The sequence below is a fragment of the Rhinolophus hipposideros genome (assembly GCF_964194185.1).
Source record: "Rhinolophus hipposideros genome assembly, chromosome: 6".
NCBI classification, from domain to species: Eukaryota; Metazoa; Chordata; class Mammalia; order Chiroptera; family Rhinolophidae; genus Rhinolophus; species Rhinolophus hipposideros.
This window is the reverse complement of record NC_138052.1, coordinates 53475136-53501760: the sequence shown is the minus strand read 5'-3', so window position 1 is coordinate 53501760 and position 26625 is coordinate 53475136. Positions and strand designations below refer to the sequence as shown.

Here is a 26625-nt window from a genome sequence, read left to right as displayed (position 1 = left end):
CAGTCTCTCTTTTTCCTTAACTCTCTGGGGGGAGACTTGGCTTTATAACTGGTCATAAAAAAATATTGGGGGGTTTAATTGATGACACTTGAATATGGATGAAAGATGTCTTTAGACTATCTAAAATCACATCACACTATAACGTGAAGTTACATTAATATCAAAATATATTTAAAACAATTGTCTCAAAGTTTAAGCTATTTAGTATCTTGTTCAATACTATGTGCTATATTAAAAGAGGGACACTGAAAATAGAGTTCGTCAACCAGGATGGTTCTATCAGTTAATTGTTTCCCATTTTCATTGTCTTTTTATGTGTTGGTTCCTTTCCCTCATAATACAAACATACTGAAATAACTGCCAAATTCTAAGGTTGCCTTTCAGACCATATATTATATGCTACCAAATCAGAGTCTGTTAACCTTTTCCTTCCTGACACTATCAAAACTCTTTCCCCTTGATCTTAGTGGTTTGCTATCTAGATTCTTCAGCGCTTCCCCTGGGTCTCCACCAAAGGGTCTTTTTTGTTCTTTTAGCCTGTTCTTTAAATATTAATGTTCTCTATGGTAGCACCATTGACTCTTTCACTCTGACTGAAAACACAATTTATCAACATCTACAACTTCCGTGATATACTGGGTATCCACATCTTTCTCTCTAGCCCAGACCTCTCTCCCAAGCCCAAGATTAATATATTTAATTGCATGTTGGATGTCCCACAGACACCTCAACCTCCACACACAAAAAGACACTCATTATTTACCCTCGACAAATCAGTTCCTCTTGTATTTTCACGCTTAGGGAAAGAACTGCCATCTACCCAGTTATCCACGTAAACAACCTGAAAAGTAGTCTTGACTCTGTCTCCTTGTCCTACTCTAATATTCAGCTGATCTCCATGCTTACTCTTTCCCTTCAGTGTCTTTGAAACCCATCCCCTCCTTCTACAAACCCTGGCACTTCCTTAGTTCAGGCTTGCATGATCTCAAATATTTTAAAGTCTGTCCAACTAGTTTTGCCTTAATTCCATCCATCTCCTATACGGCACTAGAGTAATTTTTCCAATATACAGAAATATACAGTAACATTTCCAATTTCTAGAATTATCGCTCACTAGTTAAAATTCTTTAAGGCTTCTTCAGCACTGGTAAGATAAATCTAAATTCTGTTGGGTCATCCTTGATGAGCTGGTTCCCACCTACTTAAATAGCTACTCCTAGACTAGTTCTCCCTGTTCATGCCATGCTTTAGCCACTATGAATTCCCCAGATACCTCTCCAGTGGTCTAACCAGGGGTAGTGATACCTTAGAAAGCAGTGAGCTGACAGTAAACTTAAATGCCTAAGCAAAGGCTGTAGTGAGTTTCAAAAGAGAGTCCAGCCTAAGAGGTGATGGGACTAGATGTCTAGTGAGGGTAAGACTGGCCCAATGGGAAGGTATGGATAGACACAGAGTGTGAACATAGGCAAAATGCTGTATTGATAAACAGTTGGAAGCCGTGAATTCTGTAGTGAATAGGGTAAAATGAACCATCTTAAAGTTCCAAATTATTTTTACATCTTTTGAGGATGCAATTGAGCTTTTTGGTTAAAAAATAAATATAACATCCCCTCTCCAAATCTGTTGAGGCTCTAAGTCAAGATGCAAATAAATATGTTTTGACAAGAGAAGGAAATATTTAACTCAAAGGATGCAAAATTGATATAATTTTGCTTTCTTTGACTTTTAACATGTTAATATCAGGTCCTTCCTTATGAGCTGCTGCTGTCTACTCAGGCCTAATTCAAGACTCGATTCCTCCTGATCTGTGGCTCTGCTCACAGCTCAAAGATCTTCTATTTCTTTGATCGACCAGAGCCCCGGAAATCTGTACCACCCATGTGCCAATTTGAAGGGACTATAGCATGGGCCATTTACTATTTCCTGAGTAAATACTGCTCATCTCATGAATCAGATCCTGAGCTTCCTGGGAACATGGCCAGGGCTAGTTTTATGTTGCTGTTCCACATCTTCTACCGTATCTCATATACTGTCAGTTGAATGAAATACAATGAATAAAGGAATGAACAAATGAGTAACTTTAAAATTTCTCTTCATCACCATTTCTAATCTCACCCGATGCCCAACTTAGATCTCTATTCACTCTTCTTTTTCTTAGCAACAAGAAAATAAAAGCAAGCAAGCGAGCAAGAAACACATTTTCTTGTTTTTCTTAGTACAAGTTTATCTTGTATCATTAAGCCTCCATCATTAAATACATTTGAAGGCAACACTGCAGCATGGGTGGGGGGACAAGACTGTATTTTACATGTTTGCAAGATGACAATTGCATGTTTACTTCATCATTATTTTGACCTTCTGATTCATGAAACATTCAGAAAAATGATTCAGAAGATCAACTGACATTGATGGAGTGTTCAACAAAGACCGACATGAGACTAGTCCAGGGCAAACCACTAAGTGCTTATGAGTAAAGCCCTCTGCAGACTGGCATGACAGCTGCCGCTTTCAATGCCCATGCTCCCCAGTCCCTAGTTTTGCACTGGAAGCAGCATATGCACCTCAACGGACAGTGTTTTAAGATAAACGCAGAAAGCGTGGGCCAGATAACAACAGTTAATACCATGAAACTTCACATTGAAAATAAGCTGACAGTTCAGGTACATAAAACACGGCGAGGCGGTTTAAGACTAATTTCTAGGGACTGAGGTGAAACTGTTCAAGCAGGAACTGATCCACGTGGAAAACCACTTACCCAGGATTTGCTTGCTCCTTCACTCTGATCCAAGGCACCAGGAAGTGAACAATAGTTTATATAAACACTGAGTTCTCACACAAAATCATGTAACAACTTTGAATTGTCAAGGGAATTTTTAAAAGTGCATTTATAGACTAAAGGAATAAAATACTTATTTCAGAGGAAGTACTAAGTGTAAAAGAGTGTAAGTACAGCTTTAAAGGCTTTTATCAAAAATTTTAACTTTGATATACATAGCGATTTAATAAGATCAATATATAACATATTGAACACAAAATCTTTATAACATTATTGATTATATTCCCCAAACTGTCTTTCATATCCCTGTGGCTATATTCTGACTACCAATTTGTGCTTTCTACACCTGAAACTAATATATATATATATATAATACATATCCATTTTATATATATAATTATATATTTTATATTTATATAATTATGCATACATTATACAACATTATAATATGTATTATATATATAAAATGAATATGTATTCAATAATACATATTATAATGTTTTATATATATTGAAATATAAAAGTCTAGCTTCAGGGAGCATAACGTAGGAAGAAAATGCTAAGAAAAGAAATAGCTAAAATGATTTTATCAGAAAAAATATGTAACAGTAATTAGTCATTTTAGACAGACTAAAATGTATTGTAAGTGGGAAAAACATGAAGTACGGAAGGTCTAGTAGATTTTGTTTTAACATTGGATTGAATATATTCTGAAACATAGTTTAGATGTGTAAATCATGTGCAAATGCATGATTCTCTTTTTATTAAACCAGGGACTGCCTTATAAATGATCATAGAGAGGCACTAAAATATTCAATCAATCAAAATAATAATTATGTATTTGCAAGCAAGTTTGGTTGATTTTTTTTTCTTACCTTGACATTTTTGGAAGTAATAAGCTTTAATACTGACACTGGAATTGACAGACTGTCAGATGAATATGCCATCACTGGGATGGACTGCCTCCACCCCCATCCCATGCCTTACAGGCTTGGGAAGGTGCCATGCACGTGAAACACATTCTCATTTACCTGAGAGAGTGACTGCCGGAGCCGTGCCATCTGGGTGCTGTGGCCTTTACTGTGATCCTGCTCGGAAACCATCTGCTTAAGCTTCTCCTTCTCGATAGCTATGCTATTAAAGGCAGACTTCAAAAGAGAATGCACTAGGTGGAGAGAAAAGTGAGAAACAAAGATCAACTGGATCCTGAAAGAATATCCAAAATTATAAACTTTTTAGCACTTTAATTCATGCATAGACATTTTCTAGAAAGGTTATATTACAGTCTAATTAAAAGCCAGCCTCAAAATGGAATCTATCATTACATCTATACATGAAACAAATATGGGAATGGTAATTGATCAGGGTGAAAGTTTTAACACTTCCTACCAGACAAGCATATAAAATATCAATGTCAATATTTATAAATTAATTTATAAATAAATCTACAATTTATATTTACAAAGTTATATTTATAAACTTATCAACAATTCCTAGAAGGAAAAGAGAACGAGTTTTACTTTGCCATAGTTGTTGAGAATATTTGAGCAGTTCTGTGTACAACGAAGACACGCACGTATCATTTAGAACTATCCAAAAATTATTTCCCAAAAGGAGCACTTTATGAGTCCTGCCAACACAAACAGGCAGCTGATGTAGAAAGTTTTAGCTAGTCCTCTTTGAGTCAGGAACTAATTTGGTCTTAAGAACAGTACTTGAATTACTTTCTTAGCCAGGAACATCTGGATGTCAGAAATGCTTTGATTTAAAAGTAACAATAATAACACCAACCCCTTTCCAGTTCCTGCATTACTAACAACATACATTGGTAAAATCTGAGGCATTCTTTAATTTTAAATTACAAAAGGTTGAACTTCCAACTCCTATCTTTATAATTATAGAATTTCTGTAATATGCAAGGTCTTCTAAGATAGGTATTTCCTTACTTGAGAAAGGTCATAATTAAAAGAAGTGAAAAATTGTAGCATAAAACTGTGGCCTGAATTAAAGAGGAAAAATGGAGGGATCATAAGGGACTCAGAATATACTGATTTATGTGCTACGCTCTTGTCGTAATCAATGTAAAGGTAATCATTTGATAGCTGGAATACATTAACCCCACTGGCAGCTCTAAAAGCAGACTCACTCATTTCAAAATCCATAACTCTTTTTAAAGAGTTCACTCAACAGTTATCGAAAAGCCCCCTTTTTTTCTAGCATAGTTGAAAAGAAAATATGTTGTTTCAATAGAGGTTTTCAAATTCTGTTGAAACTTGGATTTCATGAAAGCCTTAGGATTGCAACCACAAAGCTTTCCTGGAGGTACCTTCAGCTTTATCCATTTCCCTTTAGTAGCTGTACTGTACTTAACTCACACATTTGTTGTCTCATTCTACCTGCTCCTATACCCCGCCACCTGTCAAGATGAGTAAAAGTTACTGGCTTTCCGGGCTGTAAATCTGTGCCCTTATATAAACAAAAGAACATTGTTCTCATTTAATGACATAATTAGCATCCAGCTAAGAAATGTAATAAAAATGTACTAGGAGTAAAATAGCCGGTGAAAGAGAGTTTGCCTCATAGAACCTCAACTCAGAAATCTACAGAAAAAAAGAGGAAAGATAAATTATCTTGTTTGGGATTATGGAATTGAGGAAATATATATAGCACATCTGTACCGATGGTTTGAGAGTATAAATTTTTGTTGACTTCAACATTCCCAGAGGTGCCCTCAGTGTGCACCCCTTCTTTTCCTGAGCCACCAGGCTCTTGAATCTTGGGGGTGTGTGTGGTGGCACTTGAGATGTTCCATTTAACTCACATTTTCAAGAATATCAAGAATATTTTATAACCTATTAGCAGCAGCCCCAGAAGAAATAAATGTGATTAATAATTTCAATTGAAATTATTTCAATAATTTCAAAAACAATTTCAATTTCAATTTCAAATTCAATAATAACATCAATTAGGTGTTAACGATGGAAAAACACCATAATGTATGTCCTTCTCCAAGAGATTATGCATTTAAAAATGCCTGAGATGGTATTAAGTCAAAAAATGAATTTTCATAGCTGAAATTTAAATGTTATAGCACTAAATGGGGGCGGGGGTTATAATATGAGAGCTGAGGCTCTCCTTGGTAAACACAGGACTGCTCAGTCTACCTGTACTCCACTATCCTGCTTCTCACTTATTATACTCTACTCCCTGTGGCTGATGAAAACAACTGAACTCATGCAACCTGTCTTATTGAAAATTTAACATTAGAAAAGGGACTCCAAGGTGGGGTCAGTTTCCCCTCCCCTCCAATCTGGACTGGCCTGTGCAGATCTGACCAAGATGTGACGCGGTGCCAGTTCCAGAGCTGGCGTTGAATAGGACCAGCAGTTTCCACGCCAGTCCCCTCCAATCTTTTGGACCCCGGAGCTGGCATGGAGGGGTAGAGTGACACAGCAGTGTGTGGCCTTCCAGCCGTCCAACCAAGATGCCAAGTACATGGTGAAGCCACCCTGGACCTTTCAGCCCAGCCTCCAGCAGACTACCACTGAGTGAGCTTGGTCAGTGCCATGTGGCACAGAACTGCTTAGCTAAACCCTGCCAAAATTCCTGGCCCACAAACTACAGTAAAATCAATGAGTGTTGTTTAATAAGAAAAGAGAAAGACTCCAACAGAGTCTATTTCTTCTTTTTTCCTTGCTAAGGATAAGCCACAATTATGTATTAAATAACTAAAAGACACTGAAGAAGAAAAAAAGACATTGACTAGCAGTGTCTCCTGACCAGCCTGGGATAACTCTTTTTGTCTTTCTTCCTTTTCTCTTCCGAACGTGACACTTTCTTTATACAGTCAATAACTGTAATCCTATGATGTGTGTTCTCCCAAAAAAGCAGGCATCATACCCTGCTGAGTTCTGTATATAGAGCTCCAGCCAGTATATAAACCATTTAATCTTTCTACCATGACTACCTAGACAAGGATAAAAGAGTAAATGGCAACCTCTCGTCAAAGGAGAGCTTCTCTAAAGGGCACCTTAGATTTGTTGTTACCTTTCTGTGCAATTAGACAAAATTCTTCTTGAAGTTTTGTATAATCCGTTGAACTTTCCAGAGGGTCAGTGAGGTGGCTAGGGGGAGTCTGAAATTCAATATCTGCACAAAGGTTGGGGTTGGAGGAATGCAAGCGAACTGGTGACATGGTAGCACTGAAAGGAACCTGAAAGGAAAAGATATAAATTATTAAAGAGCAACAGTGCACAGTTTCACATTCTCTTACATAGAAAAGACCTCTTCCCTTCTTCAAAATAATAGATTCCTCTCTGATGACACACTCCGAGACACTCAGTACTCATTTATTCTGCAGGGCATCGGGGTGGCAAGGAGTCTCATTTTCCATAGTTGATTTAGGTCTGCTGCTGACTCACTGGCTTTTCACTGGTACAGGGAGAGATGACTACAGAATGACAGGAAGAAAAGGTATAATTCCCAGATAAGCTTCAGCTCTGAACCCACTGTTATATTCTAAAAAAATTACTGGCAGAAAACAGTAGTATAAACTGCGACATGGCTGATCTTCTCTTACAAAGTCTGGGTACTTGTGTGTCAGAGGACTTTTTATGCTTACTTCTGTTTTAGCCTACTGAACAGGTGAAAATTCAAGAGGCGCATGGACAGAAAGGTTTACTTGTTCTATAGCCATTAGATAAGACATAAATAGTTTAATAGTAAATATGATAATGGCTTAAAAAGATCCACAATAGAATTTGAAATTGATTTATCAAAATATATTTGGAAATAAAATATATATTATATAAATCACTACAGTTTATCTTTGTATGTTACACACAACTCTGTTACATATGTGAATATGGCTTATGAACTGGCCAAGATAGAAAAGCATTAAGTAAAAAAAGTCATATTACTATAGATTTTCCCAATGGCTAGAAGTACTTCCTTGCCCAGACTGGATCTGGGCTAGGCTTGTGATGGGTGGAGGCAAAGCACTTTTCCCTCTCTTTCTAGAACGTTCTACCTATTACAAACATTGTCAACCCAATATTCTTGTAAAATGACAATATCAATTCCTCTTGTAAATCAGATCACCAGTAACCTCTCCTAATTCTAAATCCACAGATGTTTATTCAATTATCTTCAAGAACCAGACCCTAAGACTCCTTCACTGAATTTTGTATAAATGAAAGCATAACTCACATCCTCTATCTAACAGGAAATACATTGTAGGAAGAAGGAACCAACGTCTAGTCTGATGTATACGTATGCCAGAACCACTTCGTTTTTTTCATTTTTTGATTTTGCTTTAAATTTCCTGATATTTTAAGACAGAGAACAAACACAAACCAGCATGCACGGCAGATGCAAAGAATAGATGGAGCAGTTGGAGAGAACCAACAATTCTGACCTAAGCTGCAGTTTGTGGATCTGAGGAAGGGCAGTTGGGACTGGACAAGGGTTCCTCAGATGTAGCTTGGCCCTGGAAGAGAGCTATTTATCTCAAATGATATCCAAGGCTTACTGGGAAAGGAAATGAGCACGAAGCTCTCCATCTAAATTCTGCTATGCTAAGCATGCTAATAATGTATATTATCCAAAGAATTTGTTGTCTGGGCTGGAAAATGTGAACAACGTTTTTATCTCATCAGACACAACTTTTTTTTTTTAATCTCCTGGCTGTTCCAGAGAAGAGATATAAAAGCGCAGATAAGCCATTTGAGAAAATGGTGTCCTTGGGTTCAATAACTTGTTGGAATTCTATCCAGGTAACTTTGTGATAACAATGACGGAGGTCTTTTGAGGAATGGGATTTAAATGGAAGAATATTTGAAAACAGAAATGTTCTGACCTTAACTGTGGTGATGCTTTAGAAATTTAGAAAATTTAGAAAGAGCAGTCAGCCCATAGCCATCTAGGAAGGACACAGAGAATCCATGGAAAGGGTGGTGGTGATTAGGAGATCACATCATGGTGAGAGACTGTGAATTGAGGAAATCGGTAGACCAGAGAGTTTTCAGATTTAAGCTTATGCTTCCTGATACAAGGAACTAGAAGAGCATTAAGAAAAAGGAATGTGGGTATTTGGTGATGGGGAATGATATGTGTTGACAATCAGGGAAAAGGGATTTATTTGTACTGAGGTGCTTCTATTTATTTATTTATTTATTTATTTATTTATTTATTTATTTATTCATTTATTCATTTATTTATTTTTTCCAGTCTCCAACCTCACTCAGGTGCTTTTAACATTCCAAGGACTGGCATGGCGTAGGAGAGGGGTCTCTGCTTTATGGGTAGGGAGGTGGCTCTGACAGCTGGGGGACAGGGAGCGATGGGAGAACATGATCCAGTGGAGGCCCAGAGAGTCCAGCAAGAGCCCAGAGTTATCCCTCAGATAATGGCCTCTCTATGACGATTTGGAAGCAGACAGTGAGAAGAAAAACCTAAGTTATAAATTTATATTTTGAACATAAAGGAAGTTTAAACTGACAATTAAACCAGTAAAAGTGAATTTGTATACATAACCCATAGGGAAAGACACTTGGAATGCTGCATTCAAACTGAAATCAGAGAGGCCCCTGGGATATTGAAAACTAATTTTTATATGTTTCCTACTGAAAATGTTTATATCGATATCTTTTTGTTCTTGTTGTTAAAAGAAGTATATGGAATGAGTCATTTTAATAGAATAATTCATGAAATAAAATTGAGACTACAAAGTAAGATATATTAATCTCGTTCTACTTGAATATCTCTTCAGCCTGGGGACTTATTTACTCAGTTTTTTATTTGTCAATCAGGGTATCATGGGATTAAAAAATTTAAGTGGTAACGAAGCTCTCTGTCAGTGGTGGCTGGAGTGGGAGCTGTCTACAGTTCTCAATGTTTGTACTGAGAACCCTCGATGATGGATGTGGCCTTTACACCCTACTCAGGAACAAAATCCAAGGTTCCTGGAAATCCTGTGACATGGAGGAAGCCTGATTCAGAAACATTCTGGTACCATTAACTAGTTTGGAATGGTGATGTTAGGAGATGCTTTTAACACCCGTCTATAAATAAGTTAAAAGAGACGTGGATGGACAGTGGAACTAGTGGCACTGAAATTCAGCAATGGTAACCGTGAATGAAAAAGAGCACATCTAAGTGTATATGACTCATGGAGCCAATGTGAAAAGTGCCCCGCAGCTGTTATTCTGTACTACACGTGCAGGCATCTTCATGGGGAGTACTGATTGCATTGGGATTTTTAGGGTTTGTCCTTGTGGAGGGGCCGGTGTTTCTATTTTCAAACCCCCTATTCTGTTGAGTCTGGCTGATGTTGCAACAGGACCATTTGGATGTTAGTGCTAAGGATCGATAAGAATAAATCTCTGAAACCTCTCCTTGTGTGCACTTTTCTTTGTGAGTAATCTCAGCTGCGCCAGATACCCGGATGGGCAAAGAAAGTAAGTGACTAGGAGTCATTGGAAGAATTATAGGTAAAAGGTACTAGCAGGATAGGATAGGCTCACACCGTGTAGAATAGCTTTAATTTGGGGAAGAGGAAGGACTGGGAAATAAGGAGAACTAGGGTAAAAGAACTGAGGTAAAAGAAACAGGGGGCTGGGTCACCAGTGTCAGGTCACTGAGATATGGATGAGGGGGCCAAGGAATGCTAGATGTTGCTATGCTCTGGTGTGGAGTTAAAGTTATAAATCCTAGAGGGGTGACAGTAATAATTCCCCCCAGTTATTTTCAAATTCATTGCTAAATGTTGCCAATAGCTTTTCTGATTAGATGCATCTAAGTTATTCTTAATTTCTGTGGTCACAGCTACCTGGGAGGTGGGCATTAATACTTTCTTTTTTTTAAAAGGACTTTCTCTTCTGTTCTCAATTTTTAAAATATAAACCCATTCTATTCAAATAGGTTCTAACCCCAGTTTTATTATATTCACTTATCTGTATCTGCAATTAAAAAATGAACACAGTAGAAACACATTCACTTCCCTACATGCCATCCTAGAAGGACATTATTTAGGAAATTTTAGTGTTTTCGTACAATGATTGACCTTTCCTTTCCATACTGCAATATTATTCTCTAATAATCATTTGATTTCTTCACTTATAAATAAAAGATTACAAACGTTTAAAAATTATGTAACTGATTACACGTGTATCTATTGTCAGAAACTGTTACCATGTAGTCGTCACATGCCTGCATTTCACACCTGTATAAGTTATACATTAGCCATAAATTCCACTTCAATAATTTGTTCCAATGTTCACAAAATGTGAGCTAAAAAGTCAGTTTCCTAATAAATTCCAAGTCAGTAGTTCATTTCATAATCAGAAGCAATTCTGTTTCTCAAATAATGCAGCGAGCACCCAGATAAAATGCAAGAGTCAGTTGCCAATCATAAAGTAGAAAACCAACAATCCTTACAACAGTATTCATTCTCCTACAATGGAACCAAAACCTTTTTATAGTTTTCAGCAATTCCGATCTTAAAATATACTCCACCTCTAGCAAGAGTAAGCCTGTTGTTAAGTTAGGAAATATTATTTAACAGCCAAAAAACTAATATCCATGATTGCTATTAACTCAGTACTCATATTGAAAAAAGTCGATAGGATGTCATGACTAAACAAAGATTATGATTTACTTTTATCCAGCAAAGGATTCTTGTATTTCCATGTTCTATTTTGTGTTCCACACAGACAGTTCACTATTCTAAATACCTTCCATTCAATTTGAAATTTTGGTTATTTACCTTATTTATCTCAATACTTCCTCTACCCTCCTAATATCTATCCTATTTTCTCTTAAAAAACAAAACCAAACCAACCTCTGGATATGGACAAAACACCATTTAACTTTGCGGTTTTTCTCCTTTCCACCCTCTATTTTCTGATTTTCAGCTCAATATTCCTTCCAGAAAACAATTTTCCCTTGCTAAGTGTAATTTGTGTAGCCATTTAGAGATGACATCAAAATTCACCTTTTCTTACCCTCTCATTTCTTTATTCTCACATCCTGTTCAAATAGTCACATTGCTACAAAAAAAAGCACAATTTATGTCTGTAGTAACATGACTTTTCTTCGAAAAACAAATCAGTTAGCAAAGGTTCCAATAGCAGTATGATAAAACAAAACAAAAAAAACCCAAAAAACAAACAAAACAAAACAAAACCGTCCCCCACCCCACAAACCCAGTATTATTTAAGGAAATCCCACACTACAGGGAGCTGTACTCAGCTTCACAACCTTGAATTTACAGTATTTCTTAACTGATAGTAGAAGGAGACACCTGGATGACATAATAGTTTTCCATCACAAACACCCATACCCATATGCAACTCCTGCCATGCAAAGGCAGCCAGAGAACATGCGAAAGCTATGCCAACACAGGAGTGGGTCACAGTTGATGGTGTCACACACAAGTGGCACCATTAGGACAGAGGAGGTGACACTCATACACAGTTTCTCATTCTTGTTAAATGTCCACTTGAGATTGAAATCCACTCACTGTTGTAGCCACTGCTGCCGCTAGCCTCTGCCGGCGCCGAATTGTGCTGAACTGGCCCTTCACAGATGGCCCTTCCTGACAGGGAATGAGAGAAGAAGAGGGAGGAGAAAACATGGGATGAGGGAGAGCGGACAGGATATGGGAGGACGAAAGAGAATCAGACAATGGAGAGGGAGAATTTTTAACTGAAGTTGACTTTCCCCCATTCTTAGCATTAAAAAGAGCTTGAAGGGGCATTCAGACTGTGGGAAAAGTTCATCATTCTCATCACAGGTCACCCAAACACATAAGTCTATTTGCTAAATATAACCCACCCCAAAAGGAGATGGAAAAGTGTGAATTGACGAATAGCTTGAGATTTCAAGGTAAAATAAATTTGCATACTGTTTTATTCATGCAATCTCATGTTATTAATATATGAAGTCTAAGGCATTCAATAAATGGAAGCAAAGAAAAACTAAGTTCAGAAAAAAGTGATTAAATAAATATATGCGAAAGCTAAAATGAACAGGTTGTAATGCAGAATGTTTTTTGTTTCTTGCTGGGAGGAAAAAGTAAGGGGAAGGGTAGCAGGAATCTTCAACTCCCCATTTAGTCCCCTCCTATAATGCTCTCTGGGATTCAACATTAGGAATGAAGGGTGTTGGGATTTTCAAATTGATGAATTTTCCACGGAGGAAATTAATCTCCACAGCATAAGAAGAACTCAATTTTATCAGTGTGTGGGGACAATGCCTACAAAAATCAACTACGCAAGCATAGATTTCATTCAGTGATGTGCACCTATGCATAAACCAGTAGAAGAATCCTTGAGCTGTCTTTCTTTTTTTTTCCTTCTTGGTGAATGGAATTAAGGGATAAGGACATTTCCTTCTCACCACTCAACTCTGCCTCTATTTGACAGATCCTGACTCTTTATGGTTGTGAACAATAACTTCAATTCCAATTAACTGAGATGTACTTAACAGTCACCTAACAGTTCAGATTGAGAAAAAACAGCAAGACTGCTTTAATATTTTTGGAACAACAGAAAAATATTTAAAATTCTTGTTTCTCTAATTCTCTTTATATTTGCCAAATTACATTTACATTTCTCTTTCATCTTCATAAATCTTCTTCATAAATCTTATGCTTATTATATATGCACATACATAATTTGTTTTCCACCAAAAATTTTTCTATACAAAATCCCCGTATATTTAATATAGTAAAAAAGAAGGAATAACTTATTTTGACCCTACAAGGTAATTTGAGCATCTGTGAGATCTAGGATAGTTACACATGAATGACATCAGATCATTTCTCTGCTACTCCATACTTCCTACGATTCCTCATTCCGTCCAACAACTAAGGATCTGGTTATTTAATTCATGCTGTATGCAACACAGGAAATCTAGCAGCTCTCTCTTTCGCAACCCTTTAAAAATTATTCTCTTATTGCCTTTCTCTACGTCATTTAAAACACAGCCCAATTGTTACTGTACAATGATGATACTGAGATTTTTAACAGAATGAGAAAATTTGAAGTTTGGGGGAAAAAAAGTCCCTTTTCTAAAAAGTAATCTCCACAGAGTCTTCTAGGACAAATGTTGCCTTCAGTGAGTTGCATAATGGATTCTTGAGGCTAGCTTCCCAACGGTTTCTACTGGAAATATGGCCACACAGGTCCAAAATTTAACCTTCACATTCAAATCAATAACACAATCTAACCTATGCAAGAATAAGCAATCAAACATCCAGTATAACATGTTCATTTTTACTTTCCTGAGGTCTATATTTTAAACAATCTGTTTTAAAATTGCTTCAAAATGGTAACTGCTACAGAATGCTGAATGCAAAGTTCAGTGAAAACACCAGTAAAAACAACAGCAGTAACAATAACCACCACCACCACCACCACCACCACCACCAGATAGTCTAGGTTCCTGCAAAAATGGCTGGTATTCTGAAAGTTACAAACAACAGAGGAAATAAAAAATGAGCCACTCACTACAGGTCTTTCAAGTTGGCTGCAACAATGACCATCAGAGAAAGTGGTTCAAGTAGTGAGATGATTATGGGCTCAAAACAAATAAGTACTTGGTACCATCAGATGGAATTCCCATTGTCAAGAAATATTTAAAACAGGAGGGAAAAACCTGCACATTAGGGTGGGAGAAGATGGTGGGTATATTTAATCCACTACAGTACAAATAAATGTTCTATCTCTCTGCCAGTAAAATACTGATGAGTAATAACATTTATACCGGTCATAGTCAATCCTGTCTGATTTAATGATTCCCCAGCCAAGTGCACATGTTGCAGAAACTTCCAAGTAATTTCTGTCATAGAGAATGAGGGATCCTAACTTGGAAGGCCTGTTGGTTTGAGTGAGCAGAAAAGGTCCAGGGATGGTACCAAATTCTGCAGCATTTCTCTTACCATACCTTTTCTTTTACCAGTCCATGTGGAAGGGGGGTTTCTCTGGGAATGATTAGGTTACTGCCAACCCCAAGTCTTTTTATTTCCACTTGGAGGTACAACAAAATCTCCTACTTTTAAAAGTTTAAAGTTTTCTTTGAGTGTGGGGATGAGCTGATTTCAATTTCCTTCAAAAATAATTAAACTAGAACCATAAGGGTCATTTTTTTTTTGGCAAAACAAAAACAAAGCAAAACAGCATAAATAAAAACTTAAAAATAAGCCACCCAAAAATGTTGCAGGAGTATGAATGAAGAATATTTTCCTGCTTTTTGAATAATTTCTTCTGATGGCTTAAGAAAAAAATCCTCATGAACTCTCTGCACACTGAAAAGCATAGCCTGTAACTAGGTGGGCTATTCAGAGTTGCATTCTGTTTCCTGCAGAAAAAACTGACCAATATGGGGACCATGGCTGGCCTCCTGGCCACAGCAGGGTGGCAAAGAGCGTTGTACTCAGACTCACTGATAACCAATCAATTCAAGGCAACTGCTATGAACAGGAATCTGTTCAATGGCATACCTTATAAAAACAAGACTGAAATCATATCTAATCACAAATGCATATGTTCTTATGATTCTGGCCTTCTTTAATTTAGTTTTATAATGGTTCTTTTCTATATTAACCATAGATGCCATGCTTTAAAAAACACAGCCACAAAACTAGACAATCACATGCTCAAAACAAATGAAACTGCCAAAAGCAATTTCAGGTAATTTTCTTGTGAAGTCATTTGGCCCATTTGTCTCCACAATATTAATTTTCCAAATAGAGAGGAAAACACATATTGAACAAAGGAACATAAAAAACGTGTTTGTAGAATGTGGACATACTAAATAATAAAACCATGGATATTTAGTGGTTATGAAAAATTATTTACAAATACAGCAGCTTAGCAAGCAAAACAACAAAGCGATTGTTAGTTACATATTCAGAATCACAACACAAAAAATGTTATCAGTACAGTCAGAATTAAAGAATTATTGTTATTTATTCAGAAGACACTGAGGAATTTTGAAAAGCAGTTCCCTTCACCTTTGTATTTGAATATAAATTGATTTATAGTGCAATAGAAAGAAAAGCAAAGTCATAAGTCTAATTCTGATTGTGCAGGGTAGGAGTCCTTTATAATACACAACTAGTACTGGAGAAGTAGAGAGAGATTCCAGTTTAAGGATCTGAAAGTAATATAATTTATGATATAAGAGGTTTTAGGCATCTACCATATCTAGTATCATTGCAATAAAATAACAACAGGATCTTATTTTAAACTTTAAAATCACTAATTTCAAATAAATAACTTATTCAAAATAAATTTCAAGTAATTTATTATGAGCCATTAATACTTTAATTCAGATTTTAAAAGTGATTGTTGATGGCCACATAACATCTATTTTTGTAGAATCACAGGATTTTAGAGTTGAAAGGGAATTCAGAGATCATTACATTAACTCCTTCACTTTACTGAGGAGCAAATAGAAGCCCAGAAAATTTAAGAGAAATACATGAAATTACACTGCCAGGAAATCAGAGTGATTACACTAGATCCCAAGTTTGTTGATTTAGAATCTACTGCAGCCCTCACTCTTTTATTGATAGATAAAAGTTTGGACAAAGCTAACACATAAAAGGCTCTTTTAAGATCTAGTACACATAAATGAATATTGATTACAACCCATTGGATGTTTAATGGATGAGATTTTTAATGTGATTTTTGTTAAAATATATTTTAATGGTTCAAAGGTTATAATTGAGAATGAAAATGTTACTTTGCATTCATATTAAATAACTATAACCTGCATTTTAAATAACTTTGACTTATGCAAGAGTAAGAATAAATTTCCCACTATTTTAGATAACTCAGTCTGAAAAGCACTGGCTTTAAAGAAGTTAAGCTGCTGTAAACTTTTTAACTTCCATAAACTGACATACAAAGACTATAAAAGTATGTAAACATATGAATGAAGGAAAAGTAAAGTCTGTACCTGCAGTTGTATTTTTGTATCTTTGCTGACACTTTTTGTTCTCCATCGTCTTGTGCCCCGCTTGTCTTTCTTTGAAATATCTACACAGTTAGCCTACATTACACAAATAGTTAAAAGCAACAAAGTATTATTAAGTTCACACAGATGGTACAGTTATAGACAAAGAGAACAAAACAAGTTAGTGAAGAATCATTGTTAGATACCTAAAGCAAACCAGCTGGGAGAGAAAGGTACATCTGATGCATAACGGGTATTAAAAGCAGAGACAAGAACTTAATCATAAAATAAATTTTACTGCTATACAAAATGAAAACAGGATTCGAAACCTTTAGCATTTTTTCTGTACATGAAAAGATGATAATACTGTGTTTCCCCGAAAATAAAACCTAGCCGGATCATCAGCTCTAATGCATCTTTTGGAGCAAAAATTAATATAAGACCCAGTGTTTGTTATGTTAGTTGATGTTATGTTATGTTATGTTATGTTATGTTATGTTATGTTATGTTATGTTATGTTTTATGTTATGTTATGTTATGTTATGTTTGTTATGTTATGTTATGTTATGTTATATTATGTTATGTTATGTTATACCTGGTATTATATTGTATTATATTATATATACCCAGTCTTATATTAAAATAAGACCGGGTCTTATATTAATTTTTGCTCCAAAAGACGCATTAGAGCTGATGGTCCAGCTAGGTCTTATTTTTGGGGAAACACCGTAGTTCTTAGAGTATCTATATCTTCAGAGCTATCATTTCTAATGTAACACAAACATGAAAGAATGATTCAGACTTTTATTTCTTCTAGTTAGTATGTATTTATATGTAAAATATTTCAAAATAGACATCTTAATTAACACATCTTAACGACACCTAGATGAAAAAATGTTAAGAATAACTCCAGAATATAAACTAATATATATTATAGTTATTTCCCTTTAAACGTCACTTTATATATTCACAGAACAATCCAGTAAAAAATTGGTCTTTTTACCAGCAGCAGTGATATGTTTACCTGCATGTCAGTAAAGTTAGGTGCTGACTGAGTTCTCTGAAGTATTTCCAAATTTTGCAGGAGTTTGCTAAGTTCCACGAGGTTTGATTGGCAGTGTGCAAGGTCTAATAAATAGAAGTCAGAAATAAAAATATATTAGAACTGGGCAGGGAGTGTGGTGGTGGTAATAAAAGGGAGGTAATCCAAGTTACGGCAAAAATGATTAGGCAGATCCGTGTTTATATTTATAATGATGATACTGGCACATGAAAGAAAAAGGTCACTTCCCTGGTTTAGAACCATAAAACCGCTGATTATTTTTAGATGACTTCAAACCCTCTCATTCAAATTAATAGCTATTAGTGTAGAGAGCCATTAAAATCTCAGTCAAATTGTGTGTGTTCCTTTTCCTGTTCAGGTGGCCCTTGACACATCAATGGCACACTCAAGGGAACTTCAGCAACTGCATGGTTTTACGGTAGAAACCTGTCTGCCTGCTCCCAAAATAGTTTACAAGGTGGCTGCTTGGAATTTGGATGGAGTCAAAGTCAAGTTCAGAAAAATAACGCGGACTACAAAGTCAGACGAACGTGTTTATCTATAATTTAGCTTACTAAGTGTGTGGCAGAGAATGCTTTCTTTAAAATCTATTAAGAGATGCTATGATAAACACTGACCCAGCAGCAGCCGCAGCATGTGGGCATGAAACTCATCCTGTTTGAATTGCTTAGAATGAAAAAATGACTTTTAATTTTATTTTTAATTTTTTGGTGTATTTGAATAAGAACTTTTTTAAGAGCTGCATAATGAACTATCACAAAAAATTGACCTTTAGTATGTGAAATTAAATAAGTCAAGTTATTAGTATTATTTTACTAATTTAGTAGTATTAGTGTTTATCACTAGTATTATTAGCATTTATACTGAGTTATTAGTATTATTTACTTAGTAAACATTTAGAATATGGCTCTCAGCTACGGGACGACTTGCGCGTGTAACGTCTATAAAGAGACCGCAACGGGCAATGTGGATAAAGCTGTATAATTATAAAGTGATTGTTTCTACTTTTGTGGCAGTGGGTGAAAATTTCATTTATATTATCTTCGTTTCTCATTAAATCTCAAAGATCTGAATTGTTATGAATATGGTATAGGCAGCAAAATATCACCATTAAATATAACTAAAGATTAGCTGGGTCAAGTAACATAGATAGTTGTGTTTGGGGGATCATTTGACATTTTTGTGAATAGAAAATAAAAGAGAGGTAACGACTGTGAGAATCTTTATATAGGACTGAGAAACATGCAGAGCAAGTCATCTGGAGGCCAGGCCACATCTAGGTCCATCCTCTTAGCAGCATGTGCCTCAAGGTGGAACCCAGGTCAGCTGGTCAAATGCTGCTGTTGTTCTCTCAGGGAACTCTTGGCCACAAATGGCCTTTAAATTCCTTTAGAGAGGGAACCACCCAACGGAGGTGGCAGAAAGAGAGTACTGCCAAGGCCAGTGCGCTTCTACCATCCCTCTCACCCCCTTTCAGGGAGTCAGCACTTATGTATGCCCCATCTCCTTCCCTATGGAGAAAACAAGGTAAAGTGGCTCAGAACTGGAGAAAGTACAGAAGATGAAAGAGAAGAAATGAGGGAGAAAAGTAGTGCAAAGAAGGAAGGATGGGGTTAGAGGGAAGAGGAGAAAAAAGGTGGCTAGAAGGGACCTACATTTTAACTCGCCTTTTAAATAACAAAATGACATCATAAAACATCGTGCTGGTGGAGACATTGTCCAACATTATCTATCCTTGGAGCCTTCTATCTAGTAAATATTACAATCATACTTCTTAATAATCGTGATTATTCTACACAAATGGTGTATGTAGGTAGCATAGGCATCCAAGGGTCTTAAAACCCTTCTTAACAGAATAGAAAGAGAACTTTGTGAATGAACTCAATTCAAGGCAAAGGACCAAACACTTGGGGAGTCACAAGTCAGTTGATTAGGGAGACATTGATTTATTTTACATTTTTCAGTCGCAGCCGGACAAGTGTTGATATTAAGATTTACTTCTCATACCTTTCTTACTTAGAGTAGCAACTGAAATGGTAGATGAGAAATTCTATGAAAACCAAAAATGGTCTCTAAGGACTATTGGTCACACTAAGTTTAATCACACTGCTAGGACCTTAACTTAGAATAAGCTGCATCATTCCTGTCACTTCTATCATTTAAAATATGGAAGAAAAATATGGAAGACATGAAATCTTCAGCAGGATTTCACTGCTTGCCTAAATATCTGGCTGTATATAAGGATTATAAAGATTTGCCCAAGACAATACAAATACCTTTTAAAAGAGAACACTCTAGAATTTCATTAAATTGAGATTAAATCTAATTTTAGAAACTGGGAAAAAGTAAAAATTATCAAGAAAGAACTACTGAGATTGTTTACAACAGTGAAAAATTAAAGACTTAAGTCTCTAGCAGTTCACTTGCTTTTCTCATCATGCCCTACCTTGTTCCAAAAAGAAACATATAGTAAAACTGTGGAATGGTTAAATAAGTTAAGGTATTTCCAGAGTTATCCATTTATTATTTCATTTAGGTACCATTGATTGGGAAGACACTGTGTAACCAGCACAGTTCTAAGCACAGGGAATAATATAGCAACCACGTAAGATTCATGGAATTTATGTCCTGGTAAAAAAAAAAAATGAACACAATAAATAATATGTATATCGAACTTTATGTACCCATTTTTAATGATGACATATACTGGTATGTAAAGATGGCATACAGAATACTAATCTAACATTTGTTTCTATGGAAAAAAAGTGTTTTCCAAGAGTCAAGCAATTCCTTTACATACTTTTGAAGATCTGGATTGATATTAGTCTAGATCCACAAATAACTAGCCACTTAAGTATTAGAACTATAGCTCATATATGTTCTGAGTTCAAGAAGATGTTACATGATGGATTCCTGAGATGCAACCAATCTCAACTCAATATTGGAAAATCTCTGTGAAATAATCAGGATAGATTAAAAAAAAAAGGAAAAGAAAAAGTGCTGTGGTAGTTTAGGAATGTGGTTTGAGGTCATCAGAGCAGACTTCAAAGAGACAGTGGAAACTTGTCTGGGTCTGGAGGATTGATGGAAAGAATTCAACAAAATAGGAATGTGGAGAAGGGCAGAGAGGTCACTGTAGGTAGAGAAAAACAACCTGTGTAAAGGTATAGAAGTGGGAATACGCATGTTCAGGAGACAGCAAATAAGTTTAGTTGGGCCTATGGGAGGCAAAGTTGAAAGGGTAGGTAAGGCCAGATAACTGAAAGCTGAATATTAAATGCTGGGCTAAGGAGTTTGGATGAAAACCCCAGAACCCGTGGAGAACCACTTGAAGGGATTTTTGCATAAAAGCTATTTTAAGGAACATCATCAGTCTTGAGGGAACATTATGTCCTGGACAAAGAATTGGCTTTGGGGTTAGTCAAACATGGGTTGGCTGGAGCCCCAACCTCTCCATCAGGGCAGCTGCATAATCTTGGGCAAATTCCATGCATTGCACTTTCCTTATCTGCAAAGTGGGGATGACAGGAATGCCTATGTCTCATGGCTGAGTGCAATGGAACAATGCCCACTAAGCGCTGCAAACGTGCATGAATAGTAATTTCCCATGAGTCTCTGGAAGAGATGGAACAGCAGAGCAAGAGACTGAGGGCAAGAGTACCAATCAGGAGGCTGTGTGACTGCCCAGAGACTGGGCAAATAGCAGGCTTGAGTCAGGAAAGCAGAACTAGAATTTGAGAAGAAGGGTAGATGGGGGGAAGGGAGAAGGGGGATGTTGTCAAAGAAATAACACAATTCAGTCTCAGCTGGATGAACAGGGTGGGAACATCAAAGATGACATTAAGGTTTCAGGGGTGGTTATGACAGCAGCACTGACAGAAACAGGGAAGTCCGGGATTAGGACCATTTTCAGGGCGGAGACAGAGAATTTGGATTCAGATAGGCGGAGAAGGGGAGAGATGAACATATAGACAGAAAGGGCCAATGGCAAGGTGAGGCAGTGGGAATGTAGCAGAGGGGGGATACAGAGATCTGAGATTTAAAGATTTTCAGCCTTTTTGAGAAGAATGCGGTGCAGTGATTAAAAGTATATGCTTTGGAGTAAGACTGCCTGAGTTTGAATTACCAGCGCACTGTTACTGGCTGTGTGATCTTGGTGTGTGAGCTAACTTCTGTGTACCTAAAGTTTTCTCATTGCTATGACAGAATTAAGAGGAGTTCATATATATAAAACACCCAGAATCATGCCTGTCACATAGGAAGTGCCCAATACCTACCGTGTTTCCCCGAAAATAACACCTACCTGGACAATCAGCTCTAATGTGTCTTTTGGAGCAAAAATTAATATAAGACCCAGTATTTTATATTATATTATATTATATTGTACTGTAATAATTATATTATATTATATTGTACTGTAATAATTATATTATATTATATTATATTATATTATATTATATTATATTATATTATATTATATATCATACTATACCCGGTCTTATATTAAAATAAGACTGGGTCTTATATTAATTTTTGCTCCAAAAGATGCGTTAGAGCTGATTGTCTGGCTAGGTCTTATTTTCAGGGAAACACAGTATTAGTTGCCACCACCACCACCATCACCACCAATGCTGCCATTACCAACAGCAGTGGCACCACCATCAACACCATCAGCAGCACCACCAAACTACTACCATCAACACTATCATCATCAAAATAGCAATTTTATCCTAAACACTAATTTATAAAGATATGCACACATATGTTCACTGCAATGCTATTTCCAATAGTCAAGATATGGAAGCAACCTAAGTGCCCATCAATAGATGGTTGGATAAAGAAGAGGTGGTACATATAAACAATGGAATATTACTCTACCATAAAAAAGAAAGAAATCTTACCATTTGTGACAACATGATGGACCTAGAGGGTATTATGGTAAGTGACATAAGACAGGCAAAGACAAATGCCATATGACCTCACTTACATGTGGAATCTTAAGAACAGAAAAAATGAACAAGACAGAAACAGATTCACAGATAAAGAGAACAAAATGATGGGAGCGGGGTTGGGAGGGGTGGGTGAAAAGGGTCAAGGGTTTAAGAAGTACAAATTGGTAGTTACAAAATAATCACGGGGCTGTAGGGTATAACATGAGAAATATAGTCAATAATATGGTGAAAACTATGTATGGTGTCATGTGGGTACTAGACTAGTCAAGGGGATCACTTCGTAAATTGTGTAACCAGTAGGCTGTGCACTTGAAACTAATATAAAATAATATTAAATGTCAACTGTAATTGAAAAATTTTAAAAATAGAGCTTTCAATTGAAATTATGAGCATGTCTATCATCTCTAAAGCACACAGCAGTCATTAGAATCAAGTTGGCCTGGGTTGGCCCTCTAGCGCGTCCAAGTACTTGATGTATAACATGGACCAGTTACCTGACTTCTCTGAGCTTTGATTTCCCTATCTATAAAAATATGATTCATAATCCCTGCTTGGTGCTATTGTGAAGTTTTATAGAAAATCCTATGTGTGAAGTGCTTAACTTGGTGTGTGGCCTATAATGAGCACCAAATAAAATGTAGTTACTATTATTGAAGCAGAAAGCAGAAGACTGAATCTTGATTATCCCCACAACTAAGGTTGGCCAGAGGAGAATCCCAGGAAAGCAGAGCAGCAGCGTTGGAAGAAAAGGAAAACTTCATGAAGCTGAAGGGAGGAGGATCATTGGAGAAGGTTCTGCGGGGCAGGTCCAAGGATGAGGCCTGAGAATACAGTAGAAATCAGATGGCCCCTGCTACCAAGAATGCTTTTTCCATAGAACAAAAAAGGTAAAATCGAATTCAGGGAGAGGACAGAGTTTATGGGCAGACAGCAGGAATGAGTGAAGAGGGAAAGACAGGTTGTTCCCAAGAGAGGAGGTAGTAATGATTGCACTAAATACTGAAGGAGAACAGAATCACAGGATAGAGGATACAGGGAAAGCAGTCAGGATGGGGAGAAGGAGGGTCACTGCTGACACTGGACAGAGGACACAAGGGATGGGCCACAAAGTATTGTGAAGCAGCACACGGGGAGACAAATGCATTCCCCCACCAGTCAGATGCTTCTTGGTATCAAGGCCGATGTCTATGCATTCTGGTGAAATGAGTGGATTTTGCCCCAGTGAACAGTCTCAATCTTTTCAGCAATGGAAGAAGCCAGGTTAAATGCCCCAAGTGAGTGTCAGGCTGCAGAAATGAGAGGGGAGGCTGAAAGTCTACAACTGCTGCTATAGGCGAACCCGAAGAGCTCTAGGAAAGTGAGATTCAGCTTCTTTCCCCAACCTGAAATTAACAGAGTCAAAGTAATGTCTGTGTGTTTTGTGACTATATTCAAGTAAAAGCCAGAATGTCTGCTGGACACACCACGCTTCATGAATATCACATCCCTCTTAAGATCAGATTTTCAGATAAAAATTCAGTTTGGGATATATAGAGGGCTAATAAAAATGCTGCTGACTTTGAGTTCACACACACAAAAAGTTTTTTTGTTTTGTTTTGTTTTGTTTTGTTTTGTTTTGGTTGGGAATCAACAAAGATCGCCAAATTTCATTTTTTCTAAGTGAGGACATAAAAAAAAATCTAACATTGACTTTCACCATAATTTCATAAAAGAAAAAACACTTAATATCAAGAAAGTTAGGCCCAACATCTCATATAATTTTAAAAATTAAATCAATTTAGTCTTACTAGGTGTATACTTTCTATGTTATCTTTGTTTTTCTCGCATTTGAAGGTAAGTGAAAACTGTCTTATAGAATGAAAATGGTCTGTGGATACAGTCTGGACCAACGTGCTCAGGTTAATTACAGAAAGCGAAAAAATTTCTGACTAAGAGACTCAGAGATGGCAGAGGGAGGGACTCGTGTATTGGTTCAGAATATTTAATAACTGATCCCTAGTGGAACAGCACTAACAGGTAACTATGGATATAAGATGCAGTATTCTATTGCCATTTATTATAAGCAATGTCATCCACAGGTGAGATGGATGGAGCAGCAGAGAAGGCAGCTATGGAAGAGACCTAGCACAGAGCCAAGGAGTGAGGGTGGAGGGTGCTCCTGAGGCAGCACTCCTCCCTGTGACTGCCCTCAGGCTCTGGGCAGTGGGAGGCTAACAAAGCCACGAGAGACCTGGTAATAAGAGGAGATGAGAAGGCTGAAGAGGGTGGAAGTCAGGCTCAGGGCGAAAGTCGAGTCAGTAGTTATGAGGGTGCAGAACTGACAGGTAGGAAGCTAGTTGTGGGAGGGAGAAGGAGCTGGTGTATAAAAATAAGAAACAAGAAAGGCTGAGGCAATCAAGGGGCTTGGGGGTGACAGGTGCAGCACCCAAAATTCACCTCTTTTGCTTCTGTTTCTTGGTTTATTCTGATAGCCCACCCTGGGCAAGAACTAACCTTCCGCACACCTGTCCATTTCTTCCGAGTCCTGTAACCAGGCTGCCACTTTACTCGGGCCGGTCGTGCAGGTTGCAGGGAGGCTGTTGCTGCACGGTAAAGGGGACTCCCACTGACAGCTGTTTGGTTGCACCTACAATGAACAAAAAGAACTGAAGTGTCTGGTTAAGCAGGGACAGTACATCTAAGTGATTTTTAAAAATACAAGTATCCTCAAAGTGACACTACAAAAGAAAGGAAGAAAGGGCACACTAAAATATGGAGACGCCTCTTGGCTAAATGAGGCAGGTGCTCAGTGAAGCCAAAGATCATCAAGGCCGACATCTCATTAAGTTGCTATCTCCATTATACAATGAAAGGGACAACATTCAAGTATGTTATATCTCACACTCAGAAGGATCGACCAACTCAAATTCCCAATAATATTAAATTACTCAGTAAGTTGTATTGGCACGTGTCTATTGCAGACTCAACTCACGATTGAAGGCTTTTCCTTTCCGAAAGCTCTCTGTGCCCTATGATCAGCCACAAGTGATTCCTAAATACTGTACATTATCTACCATCAAGCAACCTTGCAACGCTTTGGATGCATACTGAAAATTATAACACAAAAAAGGCAGTCTTGGGAAGTTACTATTATCTATAGCTGATAGACTTTCCATTCAAAGGCACTGTATGTAAAATAAGGTTGTAGGAAGTATGTGGACACTAAAGTGAATACAGTAAACACTCTGAAAAAAGCAGAAACTTATTTCCCCCCAAATCTGAAACAAGTTTAAAACTCCGTATTTGACTTTAATATTCAACTACAACTGGTTGTGTAGCTTCTACATCCTTATGAAGTGAATGATGTGCACACTTAGCAAACCCAGACTTATTTATTACGCACACAGGGCGACAAATCAATTAACATTCAGGAGTCTCATAATTTGATATTTAGAATGCAAGCAAAGTGATAAAAAGCTCTTCTCGGACTTTATTGCATTTTGATAAATGTAATGGGAATTTTTCACCGAGTTAGAGCTTAGAGGTATGTCATTCGTAACTAGGGCAATAGATCTTCTATAAAAACCAGCGTTGAAGAGCTTTCTTAATCAAACAGTGGGTGAGGATTTGGTTTCAGCTCTCCGTTCTTGGATATCACCCAAGTTATTTAATAAATTGAAAAAGGGATGAAAATAATGCATCACTTCTTGACACTCTGTGCCAAAGATGCAGGCAGAAGCTGAAAGGACCAAGAATTAAATATTTATATATTTTTAAATATCCACCTGGGATAGATTTCTTATTTATTTTGGACTAACTCTGGGGTTCATTCTATTGTGTGGTGAGAATGCAGGAGGCTCAGAGAAACGTGGGGATTATCTGAGCGTCCTGTG

At 37.0% G+C, this 26625-nt stretch overlaps 1 protein-coding gene across 32 annotated transcripts in view; it reads right to left on the bottom strand.

Moving 5' to 3' along the window:
* Positions 1-26625, bottom strand: part of OSBPL6 (oxysterol binding protein like 6) — a 184098-nt gene that overhangs the window by 23064 nt on the left and 134409 nt on the right. For 8 of the 32 annotated variants that reach the window (XM_081052483.1, XM_081052480.1, XM_081052484.1 and 5 more), the window contains 6 exons: positions 25247-25379; positions 17763-17866; positions 16742-16834; positions 12297-12371; positions 6824-6989; positions 3808-3941 (listed from right to left, as the gene is read on the bottom strand). In XM_081052483.1, coding sequence (XP_080908609.1) covers positions 3808-3941; positions 6824-6989; positions 12297-12371; positions 16742-16834; positions 17763-17866; positions 25247-25379 — 705 coding nt within the window. Of the gene's footprint in view, positions 1-2755; positions 2780-3807; positions 3942-6823; positions 7227-11778; positions 11824-12296; positions 12372-16741; positions 16835-17762; positions 17867-25246; positions 25380-26625 lie in introns of those variants that run through there. The other 24 variants (XM_081052487.1, XM_081052488.1, XM_081052486.1 and 21 more) reach the window with 8 other exon arrangements.